The sequence below is a fragment of the Leptodactylus fuscus genome, chromosome 6, assembly GCF_031893055.1.
Source record: "Leptodactylus fuscus isolate aLepFus1 chromosome 6, aLepFus1.hap2, whole genome shotgun sequence".
Taxonomy (NCBI): Eukaryota; Metazoa; Chordata; class Amphibia; order Anura; family Leptodactylidae; genus Leptodactylus; species Leptodactylus fuscus.
Window position 1 is genome coordinate 124,130,547 of NC_134270.1, and position 27,146 is coordinate 124,157,692.

Genomic DNA, 27,146 nt, shown 5'->3' on the forward strand with positions numbered 1-27,146 from the left:
CTGTAACTATCACTATTAAAAACTCGCTATAGGGAGGGGGCCCAGGAAAAAAGATTGCACCAGGGCCCACAAGACTTTAGTTACTCTACTGGTAATAGGGCAACCCAACATCTGCTTATACATACTTTAGACAGCAGTCAGCCAACAGCTATTCCTTCCAAACCTCCCATACACATGCAAGCTTAGTGAGGCCGAGCTTGTATATGTATCCAATAGAGAAGAGGAAATAAATTGCTGCCAGACATGCAACATGCTTAATCCCTCTTTCCCAAATGGACAATGGTCTGTGAGTCCTGCCAAATTTAGAGGATCTAGCTGATGTTCATTTGAAGTGTATGTGCACCTTTAGCCAAAAGTGATGCTACTTTTAGACATAGCTAAGGTTATGTTGTCGCTGTGACAAGGCATTGCCTGTAAGTTTCAGTTAAACCATGACATTGCTGTAACAACGTTTTCTATGGAAATCATTGACATGGCTGAGTTTTTGGTGATGGAGGTAAAGTGGCTTGCAAATTTTTTCCTATACAATAAGCAGAAGGAAGGAGAACTACAAAATTTATCACATTTAAATGGAAGATCTTGAAGATTTAAAAAAAGAAAAAAACATGGTGAGCTTGCACAAATTGATGACAAATAATCGTCTGAATTCACGCCATACATGTGTAGGTTCAGCCAACAGCCAAATGTGGCATTTAACATTTTGGAATGAAGCAGTTCCACCAATGCCAATCCCAAATGAACACTGGAATATAATTTTTAAACTATGGTTGGCTGAAAATGGGAGAATTTGCAATTTTGACCAAAATTATTTTATGTGTATGGGCAGCTTTAGTGTTCATCCCAGTATTACTGTAGTTTACATTCAAGCCAATAGATTGTTTGAGTAATGCATGACAAGACAGGTCAGGTCCTCCAGATTAAGAAACAAAGACCCCCTTACCTCAGGCAATTATAAAAGGGGTATAAAAATGGGTTTCTAAACCAGAACCCCCTTTGAATACCGTATCTTCCTATCATTTATACTCTGAATAATACATATTATTTTATAATATAATTAATAACATCTGTTAATAAATATTATTAATTTCAGCTGGAAATATTTTGGCATCATGTCAACAAATGGTTTACCATCAGATGACCCAAAAGAGACAATGAGACAACTCAATGACAGACTAGCTGATTTCATGAAACATTGTCATCGCCTGGAACAATCAAATATTACCTTATATAAGAAAATTGAAGAGCAATTAAAGAAAAGTGAACCCCAATTTCCTGACTGGAGTGAAAAGGAAAAGGAAATTCAAGATCTTCTTCAATCTGTAAGTGTCACATGGTTCAGATCATATTAAAATACTGAGATCAGCTTTACAGAAAACCTCAAGCCTAGGTTAATGTCACCTTTCCATATTATGAATCTGAGTATTTGGGCATGAAGACTTTGTTGGTTTTATGGTTTGCTTGGATGTATGGATTTCCTGCAACAATCATGCCACCCATGATCTGATAGCTATGCATTTTCTATAGCAATTTGACTGCAAAATATTTGGTTCCAATACTAATCCATCTTCATATGTATATATAAGTCCTGATAGAGCATATGAACATTTTAGAACATGGTTCACCACACAAGACTACACTACACTGGGGGGAAGGAGGGTCACAAAGAATGACTTGGCCTTTCTCTAGCAATATAAGCTGGATTTTAGGAGCCTGATGAAGGTCAATCAGATGATCTCTAAGAGGGTTTAAATCTGGAAGAGGGTTGTCCAGTTGAGACAACCCAATCACACGTACATGCACCTGATTTCTATGGATAAGACATGGCAGAACAACCTTAATTTTAGCTTTGGTCACAATACAGAGGTTCTGGTGACAGGTTGCCTTTAAGGCTGGAAAACTGCCATTGATTTTCCATATGGCAGTAAAATGTCACACCTTCGAGCTCAAATCATTGCACTGGTGTCTGCCAATAGACATAATAATTAGTAAGTGATTCACTAATGATTTTCTGCTAATCATTATCTCAGGGCTTAACAAAGCATTACAAATAATAACCACCAAATCCGTTCTGAAGGAGCTCAGGACTATTGCAAAATGTTGGCATTATCTGTGCATAAATTACAATACATTCTCACTAATCGGTAATTACTACATGGAGTATCTATGACACATTTATACTGGAAGTCTGGGAAAGAGTGGCCGGAACATGAAGATATTAGGAAATATTCATTACATGTATAGTATAGATGACTATTTACTGTCAGTAGAGCTGGGGAGTGACTGCTTCTTCTCCAAAGGAGTTTCTCATTCAGGACCTATATAGGAAATTATTAGTGCTACACAAATTACTTAAAAACTAAAAATAATCTACAAATTTTCTCTGTATTACTGTCCTCATGACAGCTCTATCTGCTTTGTACCCAGTGGCGTAACTAGGAATAGCGGGGCCCCGTGGCGAACCTTTGACATGGGACACCCCCCGACACGACCCCAACCAACCCCCCCCCCTGCATTCCTGCGCACACTATTATGCTCCATAGTTGCCCCTGCACACAGCATTATACCCCAGAGTGGCCCCTTCACCCAGTATTATGCCCCATAGTTGCCCCTGCACATAGTATTATGCCCCATAGTGGCCCCTTTACTCAGTATTATGCCCCATAGTGGCCCCATCATCCATTATTATGCCCCCATAGTGGCCCCATCACCCAGTAATATGCCTCATAGTGGCCCCATCACCCAGTATTATGCTCCATGGTGGACACTCATTAACAATTATTATACTCTGTGGTCTTTTCAGACCCCAGAGTATAATAATCAGAGACCGAGAGGGGAATACAAACATAAACACTGTTACTTACCTATCCCTGCGCTCCCCGCTGTTGGCTATCTTCAATTACGTCAGGGACGTCATGTGATCGGGGGCCTGCGTCGCGACACATAAGGACGCAGGCCCCGGTCATGTGACGTCTGAGATGTCACACAAGTAGGCCCCGAAGCCTTCGCGGAGCGTGGAGAGGTAAGTAACACTGTTTGTTATGTTCGCTTACCTTTCCCGGGCCTCCGATCATTATACTTAGGGGTCTGAAAAGACTGTCACCGGGCCCCCTAATGTCCCAGGCCCTGTCTCAGCTGCCTCCGCTGCTTCCCCGGTAGTTACGCCACTGTTTGTACCCTGTTGCATAGATTTGTCATAGGGACAATTCTCAGCATTTATACGCTTATTGCTGCCATTTAAAGGGAGTCTGTTAGGCCCCAAATGCCTCCCAAACCAATAAAAGTGTCATGTAGAGGCCTTTAATAGGAGCAGAAACATATCTTTGTGGCTGCAAACCGATGAAGCAGGTAGAGGTAGAGGTAGAAAATGTCCATAATGGCTAAAGTGGACATTGCGCGCAGATTACAGGGGAGAACTGTCGCATCACGCTCTGCCCTATGTACTTTGGAATGATTCGCATATCCAGGAAGAGATGAGATTTTCTGCATTGCTTCACTATTTGACAACAAAAGTATGTTTCTGTTCCTATTAAAGGTACCTACATGGCACAATTATTGGTTTGGAGGAATTGGGAACCTGACAAACTCACTTTAAGGGAGCCACGCACCTGTTGGCCACTTTAGATAAAGTATTTCTTCAGGACACCATAAACATTCACCCTTGCCTCAACCCAGAAGTAAGCCACTCCCAGACATCTGACACGCACCTATGGCTTATCTCTCTGAAGAACAAAAGTATCAGCCTGATCCTATGTACCCACAACTTTTGCCTTTGGCAGATAGTTAGGACATCCCATATCAAATGGTTGGTCAATCCCACCAAAAAAAAAGTAATGTACTGTTGTGATGTTTCGTTTGCTGGTTGAACTGCTCACAGGGAAAGGGGGAGTAGTGCGCTTACAAATGAAACATCACAACTGTGGTTAATAACCTGAAAATAAATCAGATAAATGGGGTGTCCTCTGGACACCGATGGGTTGAAGCCAGTGATGAAGTAGGGAGCTGTCTGCTCCCTGCTTCACCACCCAACCGCTATCTTTGCTATCTTTGCACTTGAATTTGGGACATGCTGGTGATTTTGTGTAATAACCGTGTATACTATGTCACTATGGTATGTTTTATCAACAGATTCATAAACTGGTCATAGAAAATGCAGAAACATCTTTTGATATTGACAATTACAGCAAGGACCTCATCCATCTTAAAGAAAGGTATTCCATTATATTTCTTTAAAAAAAACAACACTAACAGCATCAGCATTACAATGTCCTGAGAGGGAGTGTTATGTGACCTCAAACCCCATACTGAAGAGATGCTTTTGGGGTCTGATTTTGCAAAGGATAGGATCTCTGTGAGCAGTCCATGCACAGCATTCCAGAGATTGTAGGCTGCAAAGCAGAAGGTTCAGGCTCCAGATGTTTTATGGTGGAGAGCGAGTGGCAATGCGAGTTGGGTTTCAGTAACATCTAACCTCTAGTAGCTGCGAACTAAGCTGATTATGGCTTTAAAGGTCCTCAAGTGACTGTAACTGTTTGTAAGTGACATCACCAGATCGCACCATCCACTCTCTGCTTCATCATTCTATGCAGATGAGATGAAGCCGTGACATACCCCCTGCCGTCCAGGACAGTAGGTCCTGAATTTGGGTTGGTTGGGAGATATGCTAAAAGGGTTTTACATCTTTAGATACCTCCCAAAAGCTCTATTAAGCTACTTCCAGGGTCTTTACACAAATTATTACAGGGAACGTGTCACCAGTGTAATCTGCAGGTAGCATGTTATAGAGCAGGAGAAGCTGAGCAGATTGATATATAGGTTTGTGCAGAAAGATTCAATATCATTTATATTGTATTCATTGGAAAGTCTGCTGTATTCTTGCTATAAAATCAAGGAGCGGTCAGTGATTCACTGCCACTGACGTCATGGAAAAGAGAGGGCAGATATTTCAATGGGTAAATGACAAGTTATACTTAATCTTTTCCCACAAATCTATATATCAATCTGCTCTGTTCCTTCTGCTCTAGAACATGACAACTGCAGATTGTATTGTATTGTCCTGATCGCATGTTCCCTTTAGTATAAGTTGTTGCTGAAATGTGCAAAGTGGCTGCCAAGATAATGAACTTTTATTCCTTACACAGATTAGTGTGGTACATATGAGGTATGTCCTTGCTAAGTGGAGCACCAGTTTTCATGGATGGTCCCCTCCTCTAGTGATAAAACGTCACCAACTAGTACATTATATAGGAGGCATTACAGTAGCTCAGTCATGAGGATACGGTGTGCACCAATGCTTCACCAGTTATGTTGGATTGTGGTGTTCGATACTTGATCATCCTGCAGGTAGAAATATGAAGGTTTATGAGTTGCAAATATCTGAATCCTGAAAAACATGCAAACTCTTTAATTACTCCTAAATGACATACAAGGTTACGTTTCCAAGGGATAACGGTGCTGGGTGTGCAAGTTGCTATCTTTTTAAGGGCCTGACCTCCGAACTAAAACATTTTTTTGGCTGGGTCCAGTTTTAGCCAGCTGACATTCATCCATTGTTATAGTCCAGCTAAGGGTTGGTTCACACTAGCGCTTGTATTCCGTCCGCAAGGAATCCGCATGGAGACCCCCCCCCGGACGGAATACCAACGCTAATGCAAGCGATGTGCAGTTAAGCACACGGAGCCCATAGACTATAATGGGCTCCATGTGCTTTGCAAGCACATCGCTTGCAATTGCGATTGCATTCCGTGGGGGACTCCTTGCAGACGGAATACAAGCGCTAGTGTGAACCAACCCTGAGACTAAGTTCACATCATGTTTCTATCACCTGCTTAATTAATCCATTTTTAGCATACACATTAAAAATCGATGCTAAGAGATGGAACATTACACATTGCAGTGAATATCTAGGTAGCATGGGGGACTCTGCAACCATAGTAATACAAAGCTGCTGAAATGGATACTGTCACTAATTCCTAGGCCCAACTATAGGTGAAAGTAGAGGTAAGGCCTGGTTCACATCTGCGTTCTGTAGTCCGTTCGTAATACCGTGAGCAATGAAAGCACATGGATCCCATAGACTATAACGGGGTCTGTGTGTTTTCCGTGCGGTTTCCACATGGAACATGTTGAGAGAAAAGCGCTTTATGAACTACTTTCCTCTCCACATGACTCGTGCGGACACCACGTGGAAAACACACGGACTCCATTGTAGTCTATGCTTTCACTGCACACCGCTTGTCTATGCGTTCAGTATTCCGTTCTGGGGGTTCCCAAGTGGCCTCCCCGAATGGAATACCAAATGCAGATGTAAACCAGGCCTAACTGCATTACTGCCTAATAAAGGAATACAAAATAGTATACGAGATAGAACTAACTAAAATCTAATTCAACTTATACACTAGAGATGTGGATAAAACATCTTTTTACTTGCCGCAGACACTTGCCATGTTGGTTTTACAGTATTCTCAGTAGTATCACAAGTAGAGTCCATGTAGAGTATATACACTATTGCATGAGTAATATTACTACATTACTTGTCTGAAGATATCTTATGGATACTTTTTTGTTACAGGCTTACTAGAGAGACTATAGAAAATAATCGGATTACACAGAAAAACCAAGTCCTGAGAACAATGTTAAATGAATTGACACAGGAAGACACTGATATTAAAATAATTCTAATGGATAAGGAAGAAGAAAAAAGTATTCTCATTTCAAATCATCAAGAGGTAAGAGAAGAGGCTCCCCCTAGTGTATGGGCAAAGCTACTGCAGAGCAAGTGAACTATATAGCTTTAGGCTGCCTTCACACGGAGTAACGCCGGGCTTCATTCACAGCCGTACACGCGAGAGCTGCGGAAGGCTCCCGAACACTTCCCATTCACTTCAATGGGAGCACTCGTAAAGCCGGCGTTACGAGCGCTCCCATTGAAGTGAATGGGAAGTGTTCGGGAGCCTTCCACAGCGCTCGCGTGTACTGCTGTGAATGAAGCCCGGCGTTACTCTGTGTGAACGCACCCTTAGTCTATGGACCTTTATTAGAAGCAGTGTAATGATGTGAAATTACCTGTACATGACAACAACTAATACCCAGAAGGCATTGGGGGTGGCTGGTTCCAATGGCAGACCCTCTTCTACTGTACTTATAGGAGGATCTGAGGGTGACATCTATCAAACCTGGCGTGCCCAAATGGTGGTCAAAGGTGGAAGAAAAACATTCTCTATCTCCTCCTGGTGGTGACTCAGGGGAATGCAATTTGGTAGGGCAAAGTCCAATAGACGTACAATAGTGAGTACGGCTCATGTCAGAGGTCTCCAGAATGTAAAGCTGACAAAAAATAGTGGCTCTTGCTCTGGCAAACTTGGGTATTCATATATTTCACACACACAAATACAAGTACAGTGAAACCTCTCTGAGAATCAAAAGTGGTCTTCTAGGGGGGTGAACTTCTCAAAGAAGATGGTTAATATAAAAACCTGAAAATACATCACAGACAATTTGGTCTGGTAAGGAGGGCGGTCTCTGTAAAATGATGGTCCTTTGGAGAGGTTTCACTGTATGTCAGATTACTTTTGAAGTGTCCGCTGGGCCTCTATTTCTCCTGATAAAATTAGTTGTCAGGCGACTTGCGAGTGAATCTCATATTAACCACTTCACTACTGGACCAGACACATTTTCGTTTTTTTTGTATGTGCGGTTTTGAGGGAGATAACATTTTTATCATTTGGGTTATTCATCTAATTTCTGCGTCTTTTTTCAGTGACACATAGGGCTTTGTTTTTATTTTTGCATGTTTTTAATTTTTTTTTATATCCGGGATAATATATATATATATATATTAATATATATTTACTTTATATTAATAGACCTTTGGGGACATCTGACCACCTTTCTGACTTTTTTCAGTTTAACCCTTAACATACCCCTACAGTCCTTGGCCATTTCCTTATTCATGGTCTGATAAGAACACCAAGGAGTAAATCCCTGGCTCGTGATCCACCCCACATAACGCAGTATATACCATGTGTTTGACAACAGTGTTACAATGTAATCCAACTTTTCAGATGCCTTTAATAACCTGAACCTACACCTTCCCAGTGCACCAGTTTTAATCATTCTCCCATAAACTTTTAAGCATTGTGATATCTTTGTACTGCCGGCGATAGAACATACCGTGCAACACAGAGACGGGTACATTTATGAATTACTTCCCTAGTATTTATATGCTAGTGCGGATTTACGAGGATATTTTGTTTAATCATTTTCTATGTTCCCACAGTCAAAAGGGAGATTAAGTAAAGAAAGAGTTTGCATTTATAATTATACGTTCGGAGAGTATCGAGCGGCATTTCCCTTGGGCATAGACTCGCGTATGGGCGAGTCGGAGCAAGTGTTACAAATGTGCTATCATCATTAACTGCTACAGTACATTACATGGTTGGGGATCTCACCGACAATGCAGATCAGCAATACGTTACATTAAAGAGCAATCTACTTTTAATTAGAAAGGTCCCTTATGAATAATTAATGAGTGTGTGTCCTGTAGTCGCTAATGGAGTGAAACAGAAGGGAGACAAGGTTCTATGGTCACCTATGGTTCACTTGAACTGTAGCGAAAATTTAGCTGTATTACAGCCATGTAAAACTGTACCTAGGCTGAATCTACGTATTCTATGAAAATCTGTACGTCAAGTGATATTGTGTTTGTAAGCTGCTGGGGAAAAAAAGGCTGTATACAAAAATCTTTGTTGGCAATCTAATGCTGCTGTCTCTCCAAGCGAGAATCCACAGTAGAAAATCTGCAGCAGGTCCAACCCATGGGGATGGAGCCTTAGGATGTATTCAGACAGCCAGGTTGGGTGCAGTTAAAACCACATCAAAACTGCATTGGAAAAAACGCATGCAATTATATTGCATGTATTTTTTCCAATGCAGTTTCAATATGGTTATAACTGCACCAAACTTGGCTGTCTGTATACATCGTAAGGATCCATCTGTGTTTTGGGGGTCCCAGCAAAGTTAATGAGATTTCAGGTAATACCATCTACACATTGTGGAAACTGCTGCAAAAAATGTTGCATTTTTATATAAACTCTGTGGTAGCATCAGCCATCTTCTTCGGAGTGGCCTGCTGGGGGAGTAGTTTACCAGCCAGGGACAGAAATAGACTTGAGAGACTGGTTAGAAGGGCCAGCTCTGTCCTAGGGAGCCCCCTGGACCCAGTACAGGTGGTGGGTGACAGAAGGATACTGTCCGTGGTGACCTCCATGCTGGACAACAACTCCCACCCCATGTATGAGACCGTGATAGCACTGGGCAGTACTGTCAGTGACCGACTGCTTCACCCCAAGTATGAGAAAGAGCAGTATCGGAGGTCCGTCCTCTCAACCGCGGTCAGGCTGTATAATCAACAGTGGGCTAAGCGAAGATCACTCCGCACAGAGAACTAAATAATCCTGAGTCTTTCTTTTTCTTCTTAGTTGCTATGACTCCTAGTATCTTTCTCTATCTCCTATGAGCTTGTGTGTGTTCTTTCTTGTAATATACTACTGTATTATCCGTGCTGTTGTAACTCACTGAATTTCCCCATGGTGGGACTATTTAAGGATTATCTTATTTTATCTTAATTTCACCTGCAGAAACGGCATTTTTTTTCAGCTTTTGGCTAAGACCCCATGTTGTATCTCACAGAAAAAAAAACACTGCAGAAAAAAACGCGGCGGCAACACATCGTGGTTCTTCCCTCAAAGCTTTTAACAGAAAGCTGACAGTGGTTTCCTCTGTGGACTTTCTGCTTCAATTATACCTATAGAAAAACCGCCAGCATTTGCATAGGTATAATTAACATGCTGCAAATTCATTGCATGTCCGCAATGCAGATTTTAATACAAAGTGGGGATGGGATTCGCAAGAACCCATCTGTTTTGCTGTGACTGTAAAACGCCAATTTTTTTTCTGTAAAAAAATGTGGCATTTATGCCATGTGAGGCACCAGCCTAAAACTTACAGAGGGAGAGGCAAAAAGCAGAAAAGCAGTGAAAAACGCAAGTGTTTTTGTAACATTTTGCTACCTGTGGCAGCAATGATCAGATAAATTCATACAGACATGATGTCCTGCTGAAGAAGGTCCAATTTAGGACCGAAACGTCCATTAGGACATGTCTGTCTACCACTAACCACTTGTGATGCCGCTATACTGACTGTTTTTGTGAGATGCTATTGGATATATGCTGAATAAACGTTACACTTTTTAGAATTGATTGAGAGGATGTCCAACCAGGGCTGTGGAGTCAGAGTTGTGGTGTTGGGACCAAATTTGGGTCGGAAAAAAATTACTGACCCCAACTTAACGTAAGGTATTTTGTACATTAATGTTTGGCGACTTTTTTCATACTTTCCTTCCCCCGCCTTCCAAAATTCATAACTTTTTTTATTTTCTGTCAACATAGCTATGTGAGGGCTTATTCTTTGCATGACAACTTGTATTTTCATTTGGCACCATTTGGGAATAGGGGTACAAATAAAGTATGGATTAGCTTTTAGTAACGTTTTTTGCGGGTCTATTTTATAAACCCCACAATTCTACCATCATTTTTTGCATTTTGTTTTTACGGCGTTCACTGTGTATTAAAAATAACAGGGCAGAATTGTCTGGTGGGTCATTACAATTACGGCGATACCATATTTTATATTGGTTGTATTATGGTTTACCACTTTTACAAATAAATTAACAATTTTCCTGGGGTCACCGTATTCTGACGTCTATACATTTTTTTATGTTTTGATATGATATGTCAGGGCTCTTTATTTGTGGGTCAAGCTGTACTATTTATCGGTACCAATGTTTGGTATGTTTTACTTTTTGATCACTTTTTTTTACTATTATTTTGACCAAAATACATTAATTTGTACATTGCGGTATATTATCTTTTATGCCATTCACCGTACACAATAAATAACAATATTTTTGGATAGTGGAGACTTATATGCACGTCGGTATACCTAACCTAATATGTTTGATTTAGATTTTTTACATATCCCAGAAGGGGAATAGTAATTCCCCAGTGCATAGTATTGCAGTACATCCCTAAAGGAACCGTGTATAGGCAGTCAGGAGTTCATTGCCCGGCCTCCTAGCTGCGATAGCACCCCTTGATTTTCACAATCTTATTGAAGAAGGTCCGAGGAGTGGCAGTTGGGGGGAGGGGGGCGATCTTGCCTCCAAACCACCTGGATGTCGTGATCGCTAGAGAGAAAATTCCAACTGCGCAGGAATCATTGGAACGGAGCCTATTAACAGATACTATCAACTCTAATTGGTTCTCTTTAAAAATATAATGATTAATTATTTTTAATTATAGTATATACAATTAGTAATATTGTATGCTTAATTAGATATATAGTTTGTTACATATTTACCATGATAGAAATTCAATCACTATTTATAATGAACTAGAGAATCTTTACTGCTTCAGGCGAGTTGGAGTTGATGGTTTGGCCTATTGATTTCACAGCCCTGTCTCTGACCCCTGTAGTATAAAGCTATATTCACACCACTCTGAATAATGGCCGTGCGATGTCTGTTTATGTAACAGGTGTCACACTGTAGCATTGCAATCAATTCAATTAATGGGAGCTATTCACATGTCCATTATTTTGACAGTCTGTTAAAACGGACCGTCAAAATCTAGGTCGTGTCCTAATTCTGTCTGTTTTCATGGATGCCTTCATATACTCAAACGTATAGGGGATTCATAAAAATGGGTGCCCCTTGGGTGCAAGACGGGGGCCGTTTTGCACCTGGGTTGTGTGAATATAGCCTTAGCCCCACAGCGTTCTCTCCTCTATAGCATTACATCAAAAAGACATAACCAGCTGAGAAACATTATTGCAAAATATAAACGTATCACCTAAAATCTAAAATTCCCCTATAAACGTTTGAAAACCCTGGTCAAGTTTAAAATGTTATTTCAGTTTTTTCTTATATTTGTTTCTGAAAAATCTGTGTACAAAGCAATATGGCCACCATTATACTTCACATATTGACTGTGACCCAGCTTTTCTTGTATCCTGATCGCCATATCTGCCCAGTGATGCAGCAATACTGGAGCAGAATATGTATCACTGGATAACTGTCAAGACAACTGGGTGACATCCCTGCAAAAGCAGCCATATTGCCTGTCACCCAGCTTTCCCAGAAGCAGACGATGACTGAAGGACTGATGTTTTGTGGTGATTTTTCAGTGTAACACTTCCATGTGCAGCCATTGCATCTGATTACGGTGTATCATTCATTCACGACTTTCTCCATGTCTCTTTCCCTCCCTCTCTCTCGCTCCTTCTTCCCCCTCTCCCACTGCAGAAAGTCCAGGCTGTGCAGCAGTTAAAACATCCCATCGATGATATTCAGTTTGCAACGGTGGAGGATGGGAGCAGGATGGAACTGTCCCAGCTCCTCAATGAGATCAGAACACACTATGAGGCTCTCATCAGCACAAGTCACATCGCCGCCGACCTTCCAGCCAGGAGTCAGGTAACTGCGTTACGCAGGCAGACAGGCAAGCAGGCAGGCACCTTCCAGGAAAGGGATGCAGAGTCATTGCCGGACTGACTCAGCCTCTGGTCCTGTGATTCCTTCAATGCAGGGGATGCTGGGGAGGGAGTGCCAGGAGCACTGCAGATAAATTCCAACTATTCTATATATGTGTGTGTCTATGTGCATGCAGGCATTGGCCAGCACCCATAATGCTTTGCAATATTTTATGATCAATAGAATTACCCATCATATTAATGTAAGGCCTTGATATTCAGATGCTGACGTGAGTAGGAGAGAGGCCTTTCAAGAACCTGACAGCAAACTTGTGGACTTCCCCAGCTTCATCAATAATACCGTGCCACAATGTCTATTAGATTCCATTCTATTGACCCTTTATTGTATCTGATGTATTCTAGAGTCTAAATATTGCAGCTCATGGTATCAAACCGTATTGAAGTATATTTCCTTAACCCCTTTGTGTGACTTTGGAAATTGTTTCTTAAATTGTTACTGCCAAAATTTGCAACCTGCTAAGTTATCTTGCTTGAATCTATGCTCTTAAAGGGCAAATCCTATTTACAAAAAAAAGTTTCCTATTGTAATCATTGGTGAGGGAGTCTGATAGGATGAAGTATTTTTCACCTCTGTGTTTCCTCTATATCAGCACAAGGTCAGTTCACACCAACATTGTCTGCACAACCACATTAACTATCATTAGTGGTAACACCATATTTGCAACCTTGATGTCATGCTGCAGCAAGTTGCCATATAGCTCTATCCGTAGAAATTTTACAGTATAATATAAAATTACATCACTATGCCATTTAGCGATTTCATATACTGCTATAGGACACCAATACAATGTCTTGCTATGAATTATGTGGGCTTTAAAGATTAGCAGAGGCCTACAGCGGTGGGTTGCATTATTGCACTTTTTGGCGTTCTTCAGGCAGCACAAGGATTATCAAGTGGACTGAACGCTGGTCTTTATAAATTCCACTCAATGACCAAGGTTGAATATGTTATCTCGGGGAGGCCAAGTAAAATTATGTCTGGGAGAAATAGCCAAAAAAGAGGACAATATTTTGTGTGCGGGCAAATAAAGGAGCCAATATACTGCATTGTGGCCAGTAAAGTGGACGTTATACTGTGTTAAAGCCAATAATAGGGGATATTTGTGATCTGCAAATTGGAGGCAGTGGCCCAAAAATTTTGATTGGTGGCCTTTGAAATGACAAGTCCGCCCCTGCTCATTGGGTGGAATTTCTTAAGACCAGCATTTAGTCCACGGGTCTTGATAATCCCTGTGACATTAGAATATGCAGCTCATGTACGTTCACACACATTCTCTGGCAGGGCCGCACTGAAATTTGCATCAGTTCATAGTCGCCATAGAATTCATACATCATTTCCGCTAGTAAATGCAACCTGCAGAAAAATTGTGACTTTTTCATGGCTTGTACTACAGTGAGAGACCATCTCCTGTCATCTCTCAATCATTTTCAGAGCACTTGATGACCTTTACACTTAGCCGCATGCACCGACCCAAGGGCACCCAGACTGAAATTTCAAGCTGAAATTCTCGTCTTTGCTGAACATGGGCCAGCACCATCCTGATGCTGCCCGTTCCACAAGGCACGCAGGCATGCTCCTGCACGCAGAGAATTCTCCCATCCCAAAGTCATGTCCCCCTTTGCTGATGACTCCGGGGGTGTCTTTCTTGTGAATAGAGCCTAAGGCCTCATGCACATGACCAAGTCTTCAGCCCAAGGTTCTTCGATGCCCTGTTACAATATTTATACAGCTGGTCCTATCTTGCTTTGTGAAATCGGAATGGAATGACACTCCAACCAGACCCTGGTCTTAATAAATACTATCCAATGAGCAGGGGCGGATTTGTCATTTCACAGCCTCCCCAGTCAATATTTTTAGGCCACTGCCCATTCGCAGATCAAATATATCCTCCATTATTGGCTCCAACACAGTATAACATCCCTTTTACTGGCCATTATTAATATATTGCCCCCTTCCTTGACCTGCACACTTGGTTGGGTGCACACAGGCAGATTTATAAATATATAAGCGTAAAAACCACATTTTACATTAACTGCAAACTGGATGAGATTCTAGGAAATATGCTAATATTTGAAGCCAATGCCATCCCCCCCCCTTCCCATCAGTCAGCTGATTGAAAATTCGGCCTCAATACAAGCAGGGCAAATATGGATATATAAGAGACTGCAATATGATCTAACTGGATGGGGCATGACACTTTTCTGGTTCTTGAAAAGAGACTTTATCAGGTACTGATACAAAGCTATAGTCCACAGTAACTGTCTCAGAACTAAAACCAGGAGATGTTCTGTGAATTGTCAAATCTGATATGAATTAACTGTATAGAATTTCTGTATGTGACCTTGTGTCATCAGTACTGACGGATCTGATCCCCGCAGGGAGAGATCTAATATCAGGTCATGGAACACATGAAAATGCTATTCCTCTTATTGTGGATTTTCACCTGTGTTTTATTAACATGAGGATAGTCACCTTATTCTATCCCCTTCTTCCATTTTGTGCTGTCACACATGAGACAAGGTAGGATTTCCAATAGACGCATTGAATTCAGGCCTGGCATCTTTAGCCTACTTGGAGCAAAGCCCAAGCCTCTTATAAGTCAAGAGTTACACTTAAATGGGACCTTTCATCCTCTTCACCAACTCCAATTCATTGCGTCCTCAGTAGGTCCTGCTCCACTGGTTTTAGCACAGATAGAATTTTTTCTCTAGCATCCACTGTTCACAACCAATCATTGCTGTTAGTTTCAGCACAATTGTGTTCTCTGCTGTCAAGTGGGCGGTCCTAGCCTGGAGCAGAATAACTGGGACCACCCACATGACAGTAAGGAACGTAATTATTCTGAAGCCAACAGCAGTTATTGCTTGGACATGATGGGGGCTAGAGAAAAACCTCTAACTGCACTGGATTCAGTAGAACAACGCCTACTCAAGGATGCAAAAAGTTGGAGTTGATGGAAATGGTGAAAGGCCCTCATTAAATATCCTCAATGGAAAATGTTTTTGGAATAGTAAAGCTGGTTGTTTTCCAGTTTTTCTAGAAACAGATATCACAAACCTTTTTGAGATGAGAACTCAAATTGTATTGAAACGTGTTGTGACTGATGTGAAAGAAGACTGTCGATATACATAATGTATTGTGTAACTGACAATCTGTTACAGGTCTGAATATGGGGGTGGTCTTTTGGAGAAATTTATACATAAGTTTCGGTCCATAAGCTGATCGTGCATAGGGCTACCAGTCTTTTATCATCTATAGGTTTTTCAGAGCCAGTGCATGTGTAAAAACCTTGTATTGAAGCAATGAAAAGATTAAAGAAGTCTTGTGTGCTTGGGATTCTATGTGTCATCTGTCACTGTCCAATTTTCCCTGTCAGTCTATGGTGCTTATTGTCTGACCTATTGTGCTCTCTGATCAGATACAATATGATCCTGTCACTTCATTTCCATCCAGCTGGAAGAAGAAGAAGTCCGGCAGAAGATGCAGAAGGATGAGGAGGAATTGAGGGCAGCCCGGGCCAGTCTTTATGAAGCCAGGAAGCAATGGAAAAATCTACAGATTGAAATTGAATCGCTCCAAGCAATGGTAGGTATTTTCCATCTTAGACTCATAAGGGGAGAGAGCCTAGCCTGCCAGGTATGAATATGGCGTATTGCCTCAAATCAGCCTGAATATGGGGTCTCTATCAATCATACAAAAAAATGAGTGCACTGAATATTTGGACCCTTAGATGAAGGGCTCATTCACACAGCCCAATTATGGATCAGTATTGTAAGGACCTGTAATATTGTCCCATAATCTATAAAGGGCCCATATTTCTGAGAATTTGAAAGAAAAAACTGTAGCTTACTACTTAGGATATATCATTCCTATATTGTGTGTGGGGAAGATAGCTCGGTAGAAGCAGTGGCGCAGACCCAAACAGTTAAGACAGGGACACAAAACATGCAGCAAACGGTTTATTTAGAAAAAAAACAGGAAAATAAATAAACCTTGACTACAGGCACAAAATGAGCAAAACAAAATCCAGCCTTAACTTCAGGCATAAACAAAGTAAACCCTGCTCGTCTGAGCCACTAACTAAACAGAACTGATAACCTAATTACACATGTAGCTTATTACCAGCCCCACGAACAAAGCAGGAGCAATATTGTCTCACCGGAATCAGGGTTACAGGACAGAACCATGCACCTCCTTTCACCTCATGGAACTGCCATAAACTGCAGGCTCTGCAGCCTGTTATGGGTCAGTAATGAGCCAAGGATCTACACCTGGGCTGAGGCCTACTCCAGATCTGCCCTGGACCTCAAATATATCCGAAACCTTGGGCTGATGTATCTGGACTCCAGAATTCTACACGTCACCTTCTCACATGTGATAATACAGTATACTGTGGTGACACATTGATCTACAGATCCCAAATAAGTACCTATATAGGACCACAGAATTCTATATACTGCCATGCAAGGTCTATGCACATGAAAATGCTGGGTGTGAGAGTCCACACATGGGCTACAAAAAAAAAGACAAGAGAAAGATGTTACTGTTTACCTAGCCTGAGTATACAATATATATTATGATCTCAAACCTAGTCCTAACACAGATCTCATGACCCAAACTAGAAGCCTCACACCCTTTAGGCTAGGGCTACTTAGTAACTTTGGCTGTGCAACATGTCGCCTAGTTATAGATGGCAATGTCACGCTGTCTGCATCGTAAATAATGAACCTGTAGCTAAGTTGTAGTAAAATCATACACAACCACATTGACTTGTATTAGTTACTGCAATCTTTGGCCATGCAATATGTTGTATGGCTAGAGTCACTACTTAGCACTATCAATACAAAGTATTCCTGAAGGAATACTGCACGTCTTCTACAGACCACCATGCATGAGACACAAAGCATATGACAAATATGAAAATCTGCTCCTAAGGGATATTAGTAGAATCTAATGGATAATCACAGTAGGAAATTCTGTGTCTCTAGTAAATTTCTCTTTAAATTCATTATTCACTATGTTTCAAAGGAAAGAAGTCTAAAATTTACCCTACAAGAGACGGAGCAGCAGCACCAGAAGCAGCTGGAGGCGCTGTCCGCTGTTATTGCTGATTTACAGCAAGAGCTGCAAGAGGTGAGAGAAGGAGTCCGGACACAGCTACAGAAGCACAAGATGCTCCTCAACACCAACATGAAGCTGGAAAAGGAAATCTCAGCCTATCGCAGCTTGCTGGAGAGTGAAGAGAACAGGTGCAGCATCTATCCTAAGCCATACTTACACATTCTTAATACCCAAACCCATAAAGATTAATGTAACATCTCCAAGTCCCTGCACTATTCAAGTTATAATTATAGGATTATCCATATCACATCCAAATTATTATCCACATGCCCAGATTAGAAAGCATATTCTCATATACCCTACTGGGATATTCAGAGTTCATCTGGAGGGATCCTCTGTCAATGATCTTCATCTCTTGGCCAGAGTGGACAGCTGTTGTAAAGAATCAGACGCTGGGCTCACACTAGCACTGTGTCAGGGGATCCAAACAACGGAGAGAGGACCGCTGTTTCAGCTCTTACAAACGGACACCAGTGGACCCCATTGACTATAATGGTGTACGCAGGGTGTCCGACATTTCAAAACTGAAATCGGCAGAGAGACAAGTCTTCCATGCAAGCGTCTCCAACAGTGATGTGAACCCAGCCTGACTCTGGAGGACTTGTCCTTCCTGCTTTAGGGTCTGTTCACACAGAGTTTTTTGCAGGCGGATTTTGATGCGGAATCTGCTTGAAAAAACGCCTCCCATTCATTTGAAGTCATAGGACTCACTAGCAGTTTTTTTTCCGTCTAGCGTTTTTTTTGAGCTAGCGGAAAAAAAAAGCAACATGATCTATCTTCAGGCAGATTCCCCGTGGAAAAACTCATTGAACTCAATAGAAGGTGGAAAAAAACGTGATGCTTTTTTTGCCGTGTTTTTTGACGTGGTTTATGCAAAAAACGCTTCAAAAACCACTAGCGATTTTGTAAAGAGAAGTTTCTAGATCCATACAGTGCGCTGGAGCACAAAAAACTGTGACTTGTATTCACTTGTAATACTTGTATTCACCTATGGCGACACAGATTACTGCTGATCACTAGGGATCCCAGCAGGGGTAGACTTTGTGATCAGTTAATGTCATTGATTGTCCAAACCAAGGTACCCCTTCTAAGTTCACGGCTGAAGCAACTATGGGAAGATTTACAACAGTAACTAAGATCCCATGTTGCAGAAAATTTGCTGTTTTTGTTGCAGATTTTGCTGCGTTTTGTTTTGTTCAATGTTTGTGAATGGGGGCTATTCACATGACCAATATTTTGACGTGACGTTGTCACAGACTGCCAAGATGTAGGTCATGCTCTTTTTTTTGGTAACTTTTCACAGATCTCTCTATACAGTGTAAGGAATGAGGGATCGGTGAAAATGACCGCCGTTCCGGTGCAAAACGGCCTTGGAAAATGCACGTTTTTTACATCCGTATTACATCTCATCCATAAGTAAGCTGTTAACATGTTTTTCACACTTCATGACCAATAAAAACCATTTTACATTACTTAGCTGAGGCAGAATTATTTTAAGAAGATTTGCCAGTGGTGACATATTTTATACAGGACATAATAAAAGTAATATCACAAAAAGTATCAAACTGATTTCTTTTTATTTGTAGGTTATATGGAACTAGACAACTTCAGGAACCTAAATCATCGACAAGTAAAATAGGCTTCATCCTGCCTTCACGTAAGTGTCAGTAAAACTGTGATCATTTGTCTGCTTCTCCCACAGATTTTATATATATATAATAATATAATACCATATACAGTCCTATGAAAAAGTTTGGGCACCCCTATTAATCTTAATCATTTTTAGTTCTAAAAATTTTGGTGTTTGCAGCAGCCATTTCAGTTTGATATATCTAATAACTGATGGACACAGTAATATTTCAGGATTGAAATGAGGTTTATTGTACTAACAGAAAATGTGCAATATGCATTAAACCAAAATTTGACCAGCGCAAAAGTATGGGCACCCTTATCATTTTATTGATTTGAATACTCCTAACTACTTTTTACTGACTTACTGAAGCACAAAATTGGTTTTGTAAGCTCACTGAGCTTTGAACTTCATAACCAGGTGTATCCAATCATGAGAAAAGGTATTTAAGGTGGCCAATTGAAAGTTGTTCTCCTATTTGAATCTCCTCTGAAGAGCGGCATCATGGGCTACTCAAAACAACTCTCAAATGATCTGAAAACAAAGATTGTTCAACATAGTTGTTCAGGGGAAGGATACAAAAAGTTGTCTCAGAGATTTAATCTGTCAGTTTCCACTGTGAGGAACATAGTAAGGAAATGGAAGACCACAGGGACAGTTCTTGTTAAGCCCAGAAGTGGCAGGCCAAGAAAAATATCAGAAAGGCAGAGAAGAAGAATGGTGAGAACAGTCAAGGACAATCCACAGACCACCTCCAAAGAGCTGCAGCATCATCTTCCTGCAGATGGTGTCACTGTGCATCAGTCAACAATAGAGCGCACTTTGCACAATCAGAAGCTGTATTAGAGAGTGATGAGAAAGAAGCTGTTTCTGCAAGCACGCCACAAACAGAGTCACCTGAGGTATGCAAATGCACATTTTGACAAGCCAGCTTCATTTTGGAAGAAGGTCCTGTGGACTGATGAAACAAAGATTGAGTTTTTTGGTCATACAAAAAGGCGTTATGCATGGCATCCAAAAAAAAACAGCATTACACGAAAAGCACTTGCTACCCACTGTAAAATTTGGTGGAGGTTCCATCATGCTTTGGGGCTGTGTGGCCAATGCCGGCACCAGGAATCTTGTTAAAGTTGAGGGTCGCATGGATTCCACTCAGTATCAGCAGATTCTTGAGAATAATGTTCAAGAATCAGTGACGAAGTTGAAGTTACGCCGGGGATGGATATTTTAGCAAGACCATGATCCAAAACACCGCTCCAAATCGACTCGGGCATTCATGCAGAGAAACAATTACAATGTTCTGGAATGGCCATCCCAGTCCCCAGACCTGAATATCATTGAACATCTGTGGGATGATTTGAGAGCGGGCTGTCCATGCTCGGCGAACATCGAACTTAACTGAACTTGAATTGTTTTGTAAAGAGGAATGGTCCAAAATCCCTTCATCCAGGATCCAGGAACTGATTCAGAGCTACAGGAGGCGACTAGAGGCTGTTATCTTTGCAAAAGGAGGATCTACTAAATATTAATGTCACTTTTTTGTTGAGGTGCCCATGATTTTGCACCAGTCAAATTTTGGTTTGATGCATATTGCACATTTTCTGTTAGTACAATAAACCTCATTTCAATCCTGAAATATTACTGTGTCCATCAGTTATTAGATATATCAAACTGAAATGGCTGCTGCAAACACCAAAATATTTAGAACTAAAAATGATTAAGATTAATAGGGGTGCCCAAACTTTTTACACACCTGCCCGGCTAGGCTCTAACTAAACCTAGAATAGGTTACCTCACCTAGAATGACAGAAATGAAAAGCCAGTAGAATCATTCAGGACACAGCTCCAAAAATATGACCACTCTGTTTGGCACTCCAGCCAAGCTCTGCCCACAGTCTGCTGCTGGAGCTGGCTTCTTAAGCCTCCCTTGATGAGCAGACTCTGGAAGCATTAGCACACTTTTATGGCCTATCAAAATGCATTAGGGTCCATTCATCAGTTTTTTGATGAGGATTTTGCTGAGGAAAAACTCCGCTTCTGGAATTAAGAAATGTTTTTTTCCTCAAACACAGTGTATGGACCTTGAAAAAAACACTACCTGTGTTTCCACATAGTTTTTGCCGATTCCGTGCCAAAATCCACACCCAAATCCGCCACATGGATTTTCCGCCTCCTATTGACTGCATTGATTTTTTCAGGCGGAATCCAGCTATTTTTCCACTAGCGGAAAAAAAAGCTAGCGGAACCCATGGAACTCTATGGGGAGACGTTTTATTCCACATGGATTCTGACACGGATTCGGCGCCAAAATCCTCGCCAAAAAACTCTGTGTGAATTGACCCTTACTGTTCAGAAAAATTCTTCTAAATGAATTACCAGGTGGCATACCTTGCCAGGAAAGACACTTAAGTATTCGCCTTAGACTCCCATGTAATACAATATAAGTAGCCAATGGCATAACTAAAGTCTTGTGGGCCCTGGAGCAATCTTTTGTCTGGGGCCCCGTACTCATCCCTACAGTGAATTCTTGATAGTGATGGTTACGGGTGCTAAGGAGTGTAATCCACCTTAGTGTGGTTCAGGTAATCTGTGGGTCTCCTTGGCTTATGGGCCAGATGGAAGCCACAATCTCAATACTGATACCAGTGCTTAAGGGCCCCTTAAGGCTCCTGGGCCCCGATGCGCCTCCCCAATTTACGCCCGTGTGAGTAGCACACATTCATGTTTGGTGGCACTATAGGAGGCCGCCTCAGATTCCAGTCCAATAAACGGCTACTGTATGCCGGTACAGTGTATACAGTGCATCGGCATCCAGTCGCGGCATTCCGCTCCGGAATAGGCACAAATGAATGGGCCTAGTCGGGAGAAAGGTGTCACGAGGCAGACGTCTGCAGCTGAATCAGCCGCGGAATCTGCCTGAAGAAAAGGCAGGCCACTACTTTTTTCCGCGAGTGGGAACAAACTGCTCGCAGAAAAAGGAAATGACTGGCTCCCATTGATTTCAATGGGAGGCATTTTTTTGACCGGATTCAGTGTCAAAATCTGGCCCAAAAAACTCTGTCTGAACCTGGCCTTAGAGGCGGATTCAGCATCAAAATCCTCACCAAAAAACTCTGTGTTCACTGACCTTAAAAATGACATTACTGTTGTCATGTTATCTGTTGGCTGTTATCCCTCTGATTTAGACAGGATGCATCAACACTGTTATCTTCATGGCCTCTTGAGATGGCAGGGGAAATAAGATGATTGATTTTTATTTGAACATGACTAATTCTTTGTTCTGCCAGATACTTCCCAGAGATAAACACTGTTAAATAAAGATGCACATGTATGGGAAAGCTGGGTGAGATAGTAGGCCGAATGAGAGTTCATCTGGCAACTTTTTTATGTATAAAGCCTGTAAAATCCCCACATTCATTGCTGAGTAAAGCTGAATCTACTGTCTCTGCCCAATATATATATATATATATATATATATATATATTTCCCCTAAATCATTCAGCTGCAATACCAGGCATGGCCATGTGACAGAGGGTAGTGCTGTCTTTTTTTCACAGAATTTCCTTTCCATTTCAGGTTCACTAGCAATATTCTATGTCATCAGAAACAATGTGAAAATGCAATCACCGCAGAAATACAAGCTACTAAGTCACTAAATATGTAATATTGTATTACTATAGGTCCCGTGGGAAAGAGTTCAAAGATTTGCAGGGAGTCTCCAGAACAGAAAGATGAAAAACAAGCAATATTTAATGGAAATATTGCAGAAGAGGGTGCGGAGGCCTCAGGCACAGTACAGTAAGTATTATCATCACTAATAGCAGGAAAACGGTCGTAAAAATCAATGATTAATCTCATTTATTTTTATACCCTTATTATATACAGTCCTATGAAAAAGTTTGGGCACCCCTATTAATTTTAATCATTTTTAGTTCTAAATATTTTGGTGTTTATAACAGCCATTTCAGTTTGATATATCTAATAACTGATGGACACAGTAATATTTCAGGATTGAAATGAGGTTTATTGTACTAACAGAAAATGTGCAATATGCATTAAACCAAAATTTGACCGGTGCAAAAGTATGGGCACCTCAACAGAAAAGTGACATTAATATTTAGTAGATCCTCCTTTTGCAAAGATAACAGCCTCTAGTCGCTTCCTGTAGCTTTTAATCAGTTCCTGGATCCTGGATAAAGGTATTTTGGACAAACAATTCAAGTTCAGTTAAGTTAGATGGTCGCCGAGCATGGACAGCCCGCTTCAAATCACCCCACAGATGTTCAATGATATTCAGGTCTGGGGACTGGGATGGCCATTCCAGAACATTGTAATTGTTCCTCTGCATGAATGCCTGAGGATTTGGAGCGGTGTTTTGGATCATTGTCTTGCTGAAATATCCATCCCCAGCGTAACTTCAACTTCGTCACTGATTCTTGAACATTATTCTCAAGAATCTGCTGATACTGAGTGGAATCCATGCGACTCTCAACTTTAACAAGATTCCCGATGCCGGCATTGGCCACACAGCCCCAAAGCATGATGGAACCTCCACCAAATTTTACAGTGGGTAGCAAGTGTTTTTCTTGGAATGCTGTTTCTTTTTGGACGCCATGCATAACGCCTTTTTTTTATAACCAAACAACTCAATTTTTGTTTCCAAAATGAAGCTGCCTTGTCCAAATGTGCTTTTTCATACCTCAGGCAACTCTATTTGTGGCGTACGTGCAGAAACGGCTTCTTTCTCATCACTCTCCCATACAGCTTCTATTTGTGCAAAGTGCGCTGTATAATTGACCGATGCACAGTGACACCATCTGCAGCAAGATGATGCTGCAGCTCTTTGGAGGTGGTCTGTGGATTGTCCTTGACTGTTCTCACCATTCTTCTTCTCTGCCTTTCTGATGTTTTTCTTGGCCTGCCACTTCTGGGCTTAACAAGAACTGTCCCTGTGGTCTTCCATTTCCTTACTATGTTCCTCACAGTGGAAACTGACAGATTAAATCTCTGAGACAACTTTTTGTATCCTTCCCCTGAACAACTATGTTGAACAATCTTTGTTTTCAGATCATTTGAGAGTTGTTTTGAGTAGCCCATGATGCCACTCTTCAGAGGAGATTCAAATAGGAGATCAACTTGCAATTGGCCACCTTAAATACCTTTTCTTATGATTGGATACATCTGGCTATGAAGTTCAAAGCTCACTGAGGTTACAAAACCAATTTTGTGCTTCAGTAAGTCAGTAAAAAGTAGTTAGGGGAATTCAAATCAATAAAATGATAAGGGTGCCCATACTTTTGCACCGGTCAAATTTTGGTTTAATGCATATTGCACATTTTCTGTTAGTACAATAAACCTCATTTCAATCCTGAAATATTACTGTGTCCATCAGTTATTAGATATATCAAACTGAAATGGCTGTTGCAAACACCAAAATATTTAGAACAAAAAATGATTAAGATTAATAGGGGTGCCCAAACTTTTTCATAGGACTGTATAAGGGTAGTGTGGTACTTAAAGGAGTTGTTTTTGGAGCAACCCATGGGGCAGATAGCGGAGATGTAAGGGTGCATTCACACAATGTAACGTGCAGCATGATCTGGCACGTATACAGCGTGTCAGAGTTTTCGCGCCGTAAAAGCTCCCATTGATTTCAATGGGAGTTAGGATCGTATACGCCGCGTTATTTTGCGGCCGTGATTTTGTGCCCCAAAAAACAAAACAAAAAAAAAACAACCTCATACCCACCTGTCTGTACAAAGCGCTGTGCACGGCCCATCCCAAAATTGTCGCACCCCAGACCACGTTGTGAGAAATCTTGAGTCACTGCCACCCCACAATGCAATGGAATGGGGACTGGTGGCAAACAATGAAGCACCAGAGACAAATGTGTATGCTTTTTTACTTGCTTTACATCCCCCTGGGCCAACCCATGCCGGCGGAGTGGCACAGGGTGGACTCAAAGAGCGGAAACCCGAACGCAGGTGTGAACCTAGCGTAAGTCCCTAGCCTCAGTAGCCATGTACTGTGCTTACACATGTCAGACAACTGGCTAAGCAGACAAGTGCATGACATTTTACTACACCTAGTCCACAAGCCACAAGTTTCTAAAAAAAAATCTTCATGTGGTACTGACTTCAGAGTCACAGCATGTCAGTTTATACTGCGGTTTTCTACAGTGACTCTGACCCTATTTAATGAATATGCTGAAATCCATGGCAAATCCGCAACCAGTCCACATGGAAATCAAAGTCTGACAATAAGAAGCAGTTGATGCCATTGTCATTGCTGCCATTCCTGAAGGGCATGTCAGAACGTTATGGAGTCTTTTCCGTCTGCTACTATATAACACACTTGTATTCTACTTTGCAGGACAGAGAAAGTGGACAAAATTATCAGACAGTGGGAGGGCTCCTTCTTCAAGGACAACCCTAAACTGAGAAAGAAATCTGTCTCCTTAAGATTTGACCTCCACCTGGCAGCTGCAGATGAGGCCTGTCCTCACATCAAAAAGGACAATCTACCTGACATAGAGGTTCGGTTAATCATGAGACGCTCCAGTAGTATTCCTACCATGAGCCCTTGACTTCACAATTACTAATCCAAAGATATCAGGTGGACAGCTAAGGTGATAGATAACAATGTAGTACTATTGCTAACAATATCAAGACAACGGGTCATGTCGGATCTAGGAGGAATACTGAATACACATTCTTCATGCAAGTATTGCAGTTTAGTATCATTTGTATGTATATTTATTTATTTTTGCTATCCATCTATAAGCCATCTAAATTTTCCCTGCATGTTCCAAGCCAGTTAAAGGCATAGAAGGTAGAGGTCTAAGAATATATAGAATTTATTAATTGTTACCAAAGCTACAAACCATTGCAATGCTTCATCATTTTAAAGATCTCCGCCATAGATTTATAGGCTCATGCATATTCACAAAAAAAAAATATTTCAAGGAATTGTCCACTGATAGGTAGTCTCTCCTCAATTGCCTATTGAAGACATAATAATAGCCATATATTCATATGTGAGAGGGGTCCAAGATTAAAATTAGATTGCTGACCATCTATAGTAAGGGTCTGTTCACACTGCTAATTTTGGAGCTGAATTTAAACCTCAAAATCAGCTACAAATTCCACATGAATTCTGCCTACCATTCATTTCCAGGATTTTTATCTCCACCTAATTTTCTCAGCAGAAAAAATAAGTGTCATGCATGATCTTCAGGCGAAGGCCTCAAGTAGCGGGCCATAGCAAAAAAGCGATATGGGAAACACCATCGCCGTACGCATCACAATTTTTCCCGTATTGCTTTTCACAGAAGGTCCACAGAGTTTATCTCTGTGGACTTTCTGCTTCAATTATATCTACATGAAAACCTACAGCGTCTCCATAGAAATAATTGACATGCTGAGATTTACAAAAACACAACGGTTTTGGAAAATGCAGCATTTCTGTTGTAGGTATTTTCTGCAATGTGTGGATGTGATTTGCTAGGAGCTTTAAATTGCTCACGCTCGTATTATAGTTATGAGTAAAAAAAAGCTATGTTTTAGGAGTAGAGCAGAATCTTGAATGGGGAATTGCGGGTTTTTTGTTGCCAAAAGGCAAGATGTTGTGATCAGTACTTATGTGAACCCACCATTCTTGAGGGTCAAATAGTACTTAATTCATAATATGTGTTGCAAAGGGGTAGTTTTATGAAAACAACCCTTTCTGAATAGTAGCAGGAGTGTTATTTAGCTGCTTCCCACAAGTCTGGTTTCCTTGAAGAAGTTT

General features: G+C 41.2%; 1 protein-coding gene across 1 annotated transcript in view; it reads left to right on the plus strand.

The window, feature by feature from the left end:
- Nucleotides 1-26,494, plus strand: part of KRT222 (keratin 222) — a 31,514-nt gene extending 5,020 nt beyond the window's left edge. The window contains exons 3-11 of the mRNA XM_075278315.1: nt 1,091-1,319; nt 4,126-4,208; nt 6,569-6,725; nt 12,359-12,529; nt 16,061-16,192; nt 17,636-17,856; nt 19,315-19,385; nt 23,039-23,156; nt 25,731-26,494. Of these exons, the coding sequence (XP_075134416.1) occupies nt 1,091-1,319; nt 4,126-4,208; nt 6,569-6,725; nt 12,359-12,529; nt 16,061-16,192; nt 17,636-17,856; nt 19,315-19,385; nt 23,039-23,156; nt 25,731-25,944 (1,396 nt within the window). The 3' untranslated portion in view covers nt 25,945-26,494. The remainder of the gene's footprint in view (nt 1-1,090; nt 1,320-4,125; nt 4,209-6,568; nt 6,726-12,358; nt 12,530-16,060; nt 16,193-17,635; nt 17,857-19,314; nt 19,386-23,038; nt 23,157-25,730) is intronic.
- The last annotated feature ends 652 nt before the right edge of the window (nt 26,495-27,146 follow it).